At 31.9% G+C, this 13,456-nt stretch overlaps 1 protein-coding gene across 1 annotated transcript; it reads right to left on the bottom strand.

The window, feature by feature from the left end:
- Positions 1 to 9,628: 9,628 nt before the first annotated feature.
- LOC125824290 (EIN3-binding F-box protein 1-like) lies at positions 9,629 to 13,193 on the bottom strand. The gene is made up of 2 exons (XM_049503637.1): positions 12,929 to 13,193; positions 9,629 to 12,273 (listed from the first exon to the last, which is right to left on the bottom strand). Exons 1-2 carry the CDS (start codon positions 12,951 to 12,953, stop codon positions 10,370 to 10,372), a joined length of 1,929 nt encoding a protein of 642 aa, XP_049359594.1. The 5' UTR covers positions 12,954 to 13,193; the 3' UTR covers positions 9,629 to 10,369.
- Between the last annotated feature and the right edge of the window lie 263 nt (positions 13,194 to 13,456).

Below are 13,456 nucleotides of genomic sequence, written 5' to 3'. Positions count from 1 at the left end.
TCACCTAATTAATTGATCAGATCTAGATATGTATATTAATATAATATGAATTAACAAACTTTGTTATTTTGTAAGCTTACTTGACCCTTTACATGTGCAACGGTCATCACAAGAGACTCAATTTAATACTTGGCTAATTTATTTATTATATAGAAATGTGAACCCAAGGACGACCAAGGGTAGTTGGTAATTTTGCGCTGACAAATGCTCTCTCTCCCCAAATCATCTAGAACCATCCAATACTCCTTCTCTGTATTAATGTAGATGATATTGAGACTCCTTTGGGAAAAAATAGACAATTGTTAGGTCTATAGTGATTAAAGCCCTTTCAACATAGATCATAATCAAATTGAGTTTGTTTGTTTTACTCCAATTTCCTTCGATCCTCGAAACGGAGCTAAGATTTTTATTAAGGAAATTCAGAATATATAGAGCTAAACACACATAACAAAAAAATAAGGAGATTCAACATCTACGTACTATATATATATATACATACGAAATAATTTTGACCTTATATATAATGTAAGTTTTTGACTGTGAAACCTCCTCGGTGCCCTAGATCCGCCCCTCCCCTCAAATGTGATTGACCTTTTGGCATTTAAGTTTGGGACCACAATCACTTATCAGAACTCTGTTATGATTGGCTGAATGCATAAATAAATTTACATATATGTGGAATAAATAAACAGTTGCCAATGGCTTTTGATGATCCAGTAGGAAAAAAAGAGAACAATTTCGTGCAATATTTACATTTATATATGTACACGAAAACGGAGTGACAAGATACTATGCAACTCCTCTTGTATGAACTGATGTCATTTAAATGTAGTAGGAGCTATCTAACGGTAGAAAATACGTGTTTCTTGTTGAATGAATCAACTTCATCAAAATAAAAATTGAAAAAAAAATCCCAACAACATTAGTATATTGAGGACAATATTACATTGAAAGCTCAAATAAAGAAAGAGCTATTATTTTGGCTTATCACGATCTTGCACATGATCAATAGAGTTTAAATGTACATTTAGCAAGCTAAATCTACTAATTTAAACCTTGCACATGATTAATCAACGTAGACAATACCTCTAAATTGTTAGATAGTTTTTGATAGACCCTCGAGCAAAATTACAACATTAATCTCACACACTAAAACATAACTCAAAAAATTATGTGATCTCACAAATTTGTTTTTTGATATTCTCCTTTATAGTAAGAAAGTTTTTATGGTTAGTTCTCTCCATTAGCTTTTGCTATTAATTGCACAATATAAGAATGTTTAAGATAAATTTTGATTATATAATAAATAGTTGTGAAGTTTTTGTTACTTTTTTATGCTCATACACTAAATTAGGCATAATAACTTTGACAACCTTGTAATTACCTTATCTTCTTGTTGTATATAAACAACTTGGGAATGAACATCAACTCACTCATCCCTTGGAAAACATCTGAAGCAAGAATCAGCGTCTTCATTCTTATGACTTATCTGGTATTCAGTTGATTCATCACGTGCATGCCTTAGGCATGTCGTTATACCTAAGCAATCCCAATATAATATTCTCCTATAACTTTTGGAATTTTTAATTGGTGTCATTACCATAGCTCTTTTGCTGCTTATTATCTAACAATTCTTTAGTCTAAGAGCAGTAATAATGTATTTCTATTCCTGGTTCTTTCTTTTTATTATCCTTGTTTAGGGGTTCATTATATTTGTTATATTTAAGTATTCACGTAGATGATGACATAAAACTATATGTTTGAGGGACATTCTTTGAAGCCATTGATATTGCGAACATAATCATTATGAGGAGATTATGGTAATTATTATTTAGTATCAGTGTTTAAATTTGGCCATTTAACTATAAAGGAGTAACTATTTGCATGTAATTATATGTTTTTTTGGAGTTCAATTCTAATAATTCTTAATGTTTTTATTTGCTTTTTTCTACAATTTTTTTTTGGTTGTCTGTTTCTTAATTTTGATATATCTTAAAATCTTGGCTCATGTTATTTATCATGGAATGAAGTCTGCTACTGCATGCACTACAACAATAAATATTGACATTGATAAAGCGTGCCAAAGTCTTTACCAACATTAGTTAAATGCCATTAAAACCAATGTCGCTAAAGGCTTTAGGGACATATATAGAGAGTGTTAATTGCCGCTAATGATCATCTTTGATGTAGTGGTGGATCATGTTTTTCCTTATATTATGAGCAATCTTGAAAGTCTTGGACTAATTAAGACAGGATTTGATAAGAAAATAGATACTTCTATCTTCCTAATCGAGTTAAAATCTGTAGTTTAGAAATTCAGCTGCATTTGCTTTCTGATTTGAAGCAATATTGCAACTTAGAATTGAGAGAATGCATATATAGTCATTATTCCTGTTTGATTTAATTTACTTAATGAAGTCCTAGAATTGATAATAAGTTTTATTAGTCTATTTTTTCCCGATATATTTGAATTTTGATATGTAAATAGTTTATGTACTAAATGATGTTTCATAGTTTCTCACATCTAAATGATATAACAAACTACTGTAAGATACGATTTTATCCTTCTCACGTTTTTTTATCACCCGGATGATGCATTCTATTTAATTTTTGCAGATATATACGATGACATGATATCACGAAGCCCCAAGGAAGAGAAAAGAGAACAAGAACACATATGCTTATTAAACGTACTGAGTTTCTACATCTCATGCAATTGGAAGAGCACGAAAACAACAACCTACGAACTTTACACTTCATCTTTTATTGGAAGAAAACTGAGATAAGCCATGGAACATGTGCTCAATCGGTATTTGGTGACAGAGCTGTGCATAGTTAATTAGGTTTGATTAACTACTGGAAATAACAATTGATGAGACCTCGATGTTTGATATAACCTTAATGTTTATCCCAACTCTCATTCAAACTGAAGAGCCTTGTGGTTTGACATATTTTTCCCCTTTTCAAACTAACCATTACCCGCTTCTTTCCCTACGAGCCTCATATTACGCTTTGCTAATATTGTCTAACATTCGTAAATTTGTAGATTATTCAATTTGAATGGGAAGTGTCAGATTCAGTATTGTAATCTTATTTTATAGTATAACAAAGAAGTATCTTGTGTCATGTGAAGTTTCCCCGGTTGGTTGTGGATGAGGGACTTGATTTTGTTATGATCGTGAATAATTCTCTCTATATGAGCTATCTTTTGAAGTTTATTTTTTTTATCAAGTAATGTTTGTTATATGTAGTCTCAATATTTCTATCGTTCTGCCAGTTTAAATTTATGAAAGTGTAAGAATAAATGTTACACTAATACAAGAAAGCTAAATTTATTGGGCCATATTATATCTAGTAATAGTAAAATGTATACCATATTTTATAATTTTTACTTCCAAAGAAAAAGTGAAGCAAGGTACAAAGTACACAAAGAAAAATAGTTTAAACAAATTGCTAAATTTTAGGTCCATGGTGGACCTACAAATTCAGTCCATTGAATCTTTGCATTTTTTATACACATAGATGTCAAAAGGTGATATGAAAGAAAAAAATTACATTCAAAATTGTGCATCTTCAATTTGAAAAATGTTTTAAGCAGTTTTTTATACAGTTGTTTGATTCACCTGAAAATTGTGTACTTGATTTTAAATAGTTGGTTTGACACTAATTTTTATAATTGAGATACAGTCAATTAATTGATGTCTAACAAGTAACAGAGCGAGATATATCCTAGTACTTAGTATTTATTAGTCTGATTTTAACCTCCTGCCTAAGAAATCTCAAATAAGGTGTGCAAATCTACTTTGATAGTGTATTACTAAACTTTTTTTCTAGACATCCAACCAACTCGTATGATTGCGCGATTTTGAAAGAAATTCACCTCTCATAATCTTGACTTAACACTTGCACCCAACAATAGTACTTTGAAAAAATTGTCACTAAAAATGTATTTTTAGAGGTAATTTGCACTTTTTATATATGTCCCTAAAGCCTTTAGAGACATTGGTTCTAATGACACTTAACTAATACCGATAAAAATTTAAGCATTCTTTATTAATGTCTATATTTATCACCGCAAAAAGTTGTTTTATTATAGCGTATATATCCCACATTTTGAAGATTTTACCTCCAAAAAAATAGTTGGAACAAATAGCTAAAGTATTGGTCATTGAATCTTGCATTATACATTATAAGATGTCAAAGTGACATTAAAAGAAAAAGGGAAAAAGTACTCACACATCTTTACTTTTGAAGGGCAGGCAAATATACCTCTCAAATTTAACGATTTAAAGCTGATATATTTCTTTTTTTAAAAAGTGATACATATATATCCTTTCGTCTAATAAATAGTGCATATATACTCTTATCGTCTACAAATGATGTATATTTACCTATTCATTAACAGACTAAATTTAAAAAAATCGTTTTGAATTTGAGATAGGAACATTTATAAATATCGAAATTAATGTTTCAGAATATTAAAATTTAACGATTAACTGTCATCAAAAAAATAATCCAAAGGTTAATGATCACCAAAAATATAATAGTAGGAGTGAATCTGTAGTCAAAATCATGGAAATTATTATAGAAATAATATCTTCATAAGAATGATTAAAAGTTTAAAAAAATTTAAAAAAGAATATTTCAGATTTTATTTTTACAAATCAAATCTAGAATACATCTCAAAATCAATGTTTCATTTTTGAGTTCTATTTATATTATTCATGTTTTAAATGAAAATTATTAACTACAAAAATAAGGAAAAAATTATCTATGAAGGATAATTATTTATTTAAAATCTGATAAAATCATAAAAGTTCTCCCAAAAAAATCATTCTCCAAAAAAAAATATAGGTCTATTTTGACAATTACCTTTTTGATAGTCTTACTCGAAGTAATTAAGTTGTCTACATATTAACCGCTAACATTAACGATTAAGAGTTAACCGTAACGATTAACAGTTAACGGTTAACGGTTAACAGTTAACGATTAATGATTAACTATTAACAGTTAACGATTAACAGTTAACGGTTAACGGTTAACTATTAACAGTTAACGATTAACAGTTAACGGTTAACGATTAACAGTTAACGGTTAACGATTAACGGTTAACAGTTAATGATTAATGGTTATCTGAAAAAGATGTCCTTCTTTGGATAAAAAGGATAAATATGAATCATTTTTTTAACGAGGAATATATTTCGTCTAAATCGTAAAGTTTAGAGGTATATTTGTCCTTTTTCCTACTTTGAAATAATCTCCAACACACTGTTATAGTTCTCTCAACATCAATAACACACTCACTAATCTCACAAATAAAATTTGAAAAGAATAAAATATAGCAGAAGTCTTACTTTATGAAAATAAAAATATTGTTTCGATAAACTCTTGACTCAAAAGAAATATAACCGTATAATTATCTCATATATGATAAAATCCTTTTTTTCTTTGGGAATTATTGAAGCAAGCTTTCAATCCCTTTCACCCAATCATAATTTTAAAAAATTTACTTCCAAAAAAGGTGAAGCAAGGTGCAAAGTACACAAAGAAAAATAATTACAACAAATTGCTTAAATATTGGTCCATGGTGGACCTACAAATCTAGTACATTGAATTTTGCATTTTATATACATTGAGATGTCAAAGGTGATGTATAAGAAAAAGAAGTATTGTTAAACAACTTGTTACCATATATAATGCACTTCAAATTTGGACACTCATCTTCATTTAAAAAATGTGCAAACCTACCCCTATACCTATAGTGTATTACCAAACTTTTTGCCAAACGTATCTAATCAGCTCGTATTTGTTACGTGACGTTTGAAAAAAATGATCAATTCAAGTAACATTTGAAGAATGAAAAATTTAGGAGAACAATATATGTGTCTTTTAAAATATTCGTTTTATCAGATTTCAATGTTATTTTTTTAAATAGAAAGAAAGCTACTAACAATATCGCGCTTCTACGAATTTACCTCTCATGTAGAAATTAAGACTTTGAAATATTTGTCTGAAAGAGACATCTAATGTGTATCCTATAGTTTTTATTTTTTACTTCCAAAAAAAGTGAATCAAGGTGCAATGTATACAAATAGTTGAAAAATGTATACCATATTTTATAATTTTTACTTCAACTTGAAAAATGTTTTAAGCAGTTTTTTATACAATTGTTTGATTCACCTGAAAATTGTGTACTTGATTTTAAATAGTTGGTTTGACACTAATTTTTATAATTGAGATGCAGTCAATTAATTGATGTCTAACAATCAATAGAGCGAGATATACCCTAGTGCTTAGTATCTATTAGTGTGTTTTTAACCTCCTCCTGCCTTAGAAATCTCAAATAAGGTGTGCAGATCTACTCTGATAGTGTATTACTAAACTTTTTTCCTAGACATCCAACCTAACTCGTATGATTGCGCAATTTTGAAAGAAATTTACCTCTCATGTAGAACTTAACACTTGCACCCAACAATATTCCAACAACAGTACTTTGAAAAAAATTGTCTGAAAAAGACATGATGTCACTACATCAAAAATGATCGTTAGCGACAATAGCTTAATTGCCACAAAATATGTATTTTTAGCAGCAATTAACAGTACTCTTTGTATATGTCCCTAAAACCTTTAGCAACATTGATTCTAATGACACTTAACTAATGTCGGTAAAAACTTTAGCACTCTTATCTATATTTTTTGCCGCTAAAAGTTATTTTTATTGTTGCATATATATCCCATATTTTGAAGATTTTACCTCCAAAAAAATAGTTGGAACAAATAGCTAAAGTATTGGTCATTGAATCTTGCATTATACATTATAAGATGTCAAAGTGATATCAAAGAAAAAGGGAAAAAGTACTCACACATCTTTACTTTTGAAGGGCAGGCAAATATACCTCACAAACTTAAGTGATTTAAAGTTGAAACATATACATATATATTTTTTAAATGAAGCATATATATCACTCCATCTAATAAATGGTGCATATATACCCTTATTATCTAACAAATGATGTATATTTACTCACTTATTAACAGACTAATTTTTTTTTTAAAATCGTTTTGAATTTCATCAAGTCTATACTCCAATAAACTTTGAAGTCGGGACATTTATAGACATCGGAATTAATTTTTCAACAAAGTAAGATTTAACGATTAACTGTCATCGGAAAAATAATACAAAGGTTAATGATCACCAAAAATATAACAGTAAGAGTGAATCTGTAGTCAAAATCATGGAAATTATAGAAATAATATCTTCATAAGAATGATTAAAATTTAAATAAAAAAAAGAATATGTCAAGTTATATTTTTACAAATCAAATCTAGAATACATCCTCAAAAATCAATGTTTCATTTTTGAGTTCTATTTATATTATTCTTGTTTTAAATGAAAATTATTAACTACAAAATTAAGGAAAAAATTATCTATGAGGGATAATTATTTATTTAAAATCTGATAAAATCATAAAAGTTCTCCCAAAAAATCATTCTCCAAAAAAAATATAGGGAAAATCTTGACAATTACCTTTTTGATAGTCTTACTTGAAGTAATTAATTTGTCTACATATTAACCGCTAACATTAACGATTGACAGTTAATGATTAACAATTATCCGTTAACAGTTAACGGTTAGTAGTTAACAAGTAATGATGAATTGTTAACAGTTAACGATTAACAATTAACTGTTAACGATTAACGGTTAACAGTTAATGATTGATGGTCATCTGGAAAAAAAAAAAAAAAGATAATCCTTCTTTGGACAAAAAGGATAAATATGAACTATTTGTTTAACGAGAGATATATCCGCTCTAAATCGTAAAGTTTAGGGGTATATTTATCCTTTTTTCCTACATTAAAATAATCTCCAACACATTGTTATAGTTCTCTCAATAGCAATAACACACTCACTAATCTCACAAATAAAATTTGAAAAAAAAAAATATAGCAGAAGTCTTACTTTATGAAAATAAAAATATTATTTCGATAAACTCTTTATTCAAAAGAAATATAACCGTATAATTATCTCATATATGATAAAATCCTTTTTTTTGGGCATTATTGAAGCAAGCTTTCAATCCCTTTCACCCAATCACCCATATTTTAAAAAAAATTTACTTCCAAAATAGGTGAAGCAAGGTGCAAAGTACACAGAAAAAAAATTACAACAAATTGCTTAAATATAGGTCCATAGTGGACCTATAAATCTAGTACATTGAATTTTGCATTTTATATACATTGAGATGTCAAAGGTGATGTATAAGAAAAAGAAGTATTGTTAAACAACTTGTTACCATAAATAATGCACTTCAAATTTGGACACACATCTTCATTTCAAAAATGTCCAAGCCTACCACTATATTTATAGTGTACTACCAAACTTTTTTGCCTCACGTATCTAATCAGCTCGTATTTATTACGTGATGTTTGAAAGAAATGATTAATTCAAGAAACATTTGAAGAATGAAAAATTTAGGAGAATTGCTGATTTTTTTTTAATTAGAAAGAAAGCTACTAACACTTCCACGAATTTACCTCTCATGGAAGAAATTAAAACCTTCACCCAACTATATTCAAACCACAGTACTTTAAATTTGAAATATTTGTCTGAAAAGACATCTAATGTGTATCCTATTATATTTTTTACTTCCAAAAAAAGTGAAGCAAGGTGCAATGTACACAAAGAATGTATACAAAGAAAGATAGTTAGAACATGATGGACCTACAAATATTCCAACAACAATAACACACTCACGGAAGTCATAAGGGTAGAGAACTATTTTGATACTCTCGACTCAAAAAAAGATGTAATGATGTAGTCATCTCATATATATGAGTTAGGGGTGCGCATCGGTCGGTTCGGTTCAGTTTTATGTGTTATTGGTTCGGTTTATTGGTTTTCGATTTGTAAATACGTCAAACCGATAATCAAACCAATAACATATTTCTTATCAGTTTTTGGTTAATCGGTTTATGGTACTTAACGGTTCGATTTTCGGTTTAACCAATAAGAAAATACTCATATATATTATATACACGATAAGAAATTTTTCATATAAACCATATGATTTTTCCAGCATTTGGCCTGAAAGTAATAATCATAAAAGTAACAATCATTTTTCCTGCAAGTTTAGACACTAGACACATTCAAAGGAAAAAGTGTGAAAGTAACAATCGTTTAGCCATTAACAAAAAGTGTGAAAGTGACAATCGTTTAACCATTAACAATAAGACTAGTAAATTTAGTATAGTCTTATTGGGTTATCGATTTAACCATTAACAAAAATCATAAAACCGGAAACCAAATCATAACCCAATAAAAAAAATTGCATAACCGTTTAAAAACCGTTAGCCCAATAACCCAATATCAATAGTGTTTTTTTCGGTTCGGTTTATTGGGTAAATCGGTTTTTGCACACCCCTAATATGAGTGAATTCCATTGCTGGCATTCTTGAAGCAAGCTTTTAGAATCGAAACGTAGTTGATTGATGAAAGTGAAACTGATCAACCAACAAGGTAGAAGTAATCGATGAATTAATCGATTTTCGAGAACACTAGCACACAAGTAGGGATCAATAATCAAAACTTTGAGAGAGTTACTATAAGAAAGAAAAACATTAAGCACAATTTAGACAAACTAAACAGAGTTTATTACACATAACAAAGTAGTTGCAAAGTACAAATCTGAAAGACAAGGAACCTGTACAATCAAGGACTTTTTACAATCCTATCAAAAACTAGAACTTGGACACTAGAAAAACAACCTAGATGGACTAGTTGCCATGACCAAGCCCCAGATTAACAGACACCATGCTACAGAAATCGTTCGATTCAACTACAGACGACTAAGATGAAAAGTAAAACACTTATAGTAACAACGAGGCCGACTTCTTAATACGAAAACTAACATACTAGAACTAAGAAAAAACTGTCTGATTCTGCAGTGTAGTACTATCAAGGCAAATGCATGATATCTATATAAGTTTAAGAGAAGCATTATTAGTTCATCCCCGAAGGACGGGGGACAAGGAGCAACACTAGTGAAAACTTTAGCACCAGGACTTAGGTAACTGTATTCTCAGGATACCGTGGTTGTGTAAGAGGCAGCCTCCGTGTGTGACACCGGAGTTTGAACGATGTGGAACAAGCTTTCAAGTAGATGAAGCCTGCAAAAAATGGATGGAAAAAGTTGTTTGTCATAGCCTCCTGGAAAACAACCAAGCCACTGGAGCATCACAAGGCCATTAGTTAGCCAAAAACCACAATCATGTTTACTTCTATCCCACCAAGATTAATGAACCAAATAGCTACAACTCATAGTTCAAACACCTTTGGATGATGCATATACCCTTGTGCTCCAGTTGGCTTTTAGGAGAGGATATCACACCTCCACAAGTCCTCAACAAGAGCCTCGACTCTGCTGCTACCGATGGCATTGCAGTGCTGGAGATTTAAACCAATTAAGCTCTCACCCAATGTTCTAAGAGACGAAAAGCTCTTGTTTGTTACCATGGAGCAACCTGAGAGTGAAAGAACCTGCAAATTCAATTGCACTCCTTGGGATAAAGCAGCTACACCCGAATCAGTTATTGAACACTTTGAAACATCAAGATCATTAAGTAATAGACAATTATCAGCAATTGCCACCAAGCTTGCATCGGTAACCCTCCGGCATCCATCAAGATTCAGCAATTCCAAAGTCTCACCGTGTAGCCTAGCTAATGAGAGCACCACTTCATCGGTCACGTTCAGGCAGTGAGTAAGATTAACCTTGACGAGTCCTGCCTTGGAGCTCTCCAAAAGTGGGAGAAGCCCAGCATCTGTTATTCTAGTAAGCCCACTGAGATCCAAATGATGAAGCTGGGGACATAGCTTCCCCACCATAGCTAAGCTTCTGCTACCGAATCCTGCACAGCTTCGGATGGACAACGATCGGAGAGAATCACAGGGAGACAACAAGGAAGCTTGTGGAGGCAAATCCCTGACTCCCGAACACTTCACCAGGGAAAGCGACTTCAACTTGCTGCAGATTGAAACAGCATTTAGGATGCCTGTTTGGGTGATCTTGTCGCACTCTTCCAACAAGAGATGCTCGAGAGATCCAGCAGCTTGAGCAAACGCAACAAGTCCACTATCAGTAACACGTTTACACTCGCGAAGGCACATGCTTTTAATATTTGTGCAGCCCTTTCCCACTGCTTCAAGACTCGGATTCGTCAGTCCAATGCACGAAGTGACAGTCAAAGAAGCCAGAGATTGCAAACCCTGAGCAGCACCCATAACCCAAAACCCCCTCGGACTTACGTGACCAAGTTTACACAGATTAAGATCGATAATCACCTTGCCATAGTGACCAATGACAGCGAGGGAGAAATCCGTAATGTTTAGAGAATGAAGTTTCACTTTCTTCAACCTTGTATTGCCCGACGACAGAAGGCTAACAACTGCCTGATCACCTACAAGAGGGCAGTCTTTAATAGTAAGAGACTCTAATTTGGTACAACATCTTCCAATAGCTTGCAGGCCCTCATTTCCAATATTTTTACAAGATTCGATCGTCAAAGAAGTCAAACTTGGGCAATTCTCTGCTATTGCAACCAGACCTTTGTTGGAAATTGAGGGACATTTAGTTAAGTCTAGCTTTTCTAATGAATGACATCCTCTTGCAATCTCCATAAGACCTTCATCTCCGACATCCTGAACATCCCACAATGAAAGAACCCTAAGAGACGGACAACCGTGGGCGATTGCTGATAGACCAACATTAGTAATACCCCGAACGGGGTTGCTCCCCCGAACTGAGAGCTTTCCAAGACCCCCACGGCTAGAAGTTCCAACTGCCATAGCTGAGAGCCTAATGTCTGTAGCTTTCTTCCCTTCTAAACACCTAGTAAGATATCCGTCACACTCCACTTCAAGATCTTCATCAGCTGATGCCATTTTCGTATCATCTGAAGCCCCATTAGCAGCTGAAAGATTAGTATGGCGAATATCAGAGCTCCTCATATTACTCAAGAGCATAAGCCAACGCTTAGAAACGCAAGCTGCTGCACTCCTTTCACGGCCTCCTTCCAATCTTCTGAAGATCTCAAATAGGCATTCATTGGGAAGTACTTCAATGGATGGATTCTTAGTCCTCTCTTCAACGACAAACGGGCCACTAATGCGTGCCCTCTTACTAACAGGACAGTAAATATCAGCATGACCAAGAGCCAACATAAGACCCAAATCAGCTGAACAAAGTGATCCTCCACTATAGAACTCATTATCACCTGAAGATCAAACATCAAGAACTTCATCAACTATCTTTTCCACCAAATCAACATACTAAAAATCCCAAGATTATAATTTCATGCCCATTTCTTACAAAAATCTTATCTTTAACTTCATTTCCAGTCAGAAAACTCATTACATAAAAAACTTAGAACTAAGATCTACCAAATCAGATCAAAAGTTGAACAACAAACAAATTCTTAACTACAAAGACCAGAAAAATGTTTCTTATTCACACCTTTTATCAAAAAGTGCCAATCTTTAACATCAATCTAAACAATACACACACAAAAACTTAATAAAGCATAAAAAAAGTTTAAATAGGAGCAAGATTAACATCTTCAAAGCCAAAGCAACAACTTTTTAATCTTTTTTCAAATTGGGGGAAATGGGGCAAGGATTTACAAGGTGAAAGTTAAGATAACCAACCAACCAACCAACTAAATGGAGCTACTAAAATTCCCAAGCAACAATTTTTTTCTTCTAGTTACTCCTACACCCTTCATATTCATATCAACAATCAAGAACCCTTAATAGATTCATGGAGCACTAAAAATGAATCTATTCTATGAAAACTAAATCACCCAAATGCCAAATTCCTTAAAACTCAAAAACCCATAATCCAATACATGAAAACAAACCAAGAAAACTCACCACTGTAATTAACAAGAGTAGACATGGTTGTTGCTTCACTTCAACACAAACCCCCCAAAGGAAATTTAAAAAAAACAAACTTTGCACCAAGAACAACAAACCCCAAATTTTATCTTCAACCAAGATTTGCATTACACATGAAAAAGTTCAAGATTTCAACAAAAACCCTATCTAAGTAGGGAAAAAAAAAAAGGAAAGTTGAAAGTAGAGAAGAAAAAAAAGAACTAGTATTGTTCTTTGGTTACTTTGCCAATTGTTATGGTGCACTGAATATATATATACACACATACACACAAAAAAATAATTAAAAAAATCAATTAGTGAAAAATATTATTTTATTGATAAAAAATGTGTTTGTTAAGGTGTCAATCCATAGAAAAACATAAATCATTACCTTTTTCTCCAATTTTTGCACAATTCATTGAATCATTCCCAAAAACCGGTTTTTTCCTGCTGCTTACATCATACCGGTTAAACCGCGTACTGTTGTCCGGTTCATTTTTTCTTTTTTCTCCACCTTGGTTTCCT

This window comes from Solanum verrucosum, unplaced genomic scaffold (assembly GCF_900185275.1).
Source record: "Solanum verrucosum unplaced genomic scaffold, falcon-dt-bn FXZP01000022.1, whole genome shotgun sequence".
Taxonomy (NCBI): Eukaryota; Viridiplantae; Streptophyta; class Magnoliopsida; order Solanales; family Solanaceae; genus Solanum; species Solanum verrucosum.
The sequence above is the reverse complement of the archived record's forward strand: the minus strand, read 5'-3'. Positions and strand labels throughout refer to the sequence as shown.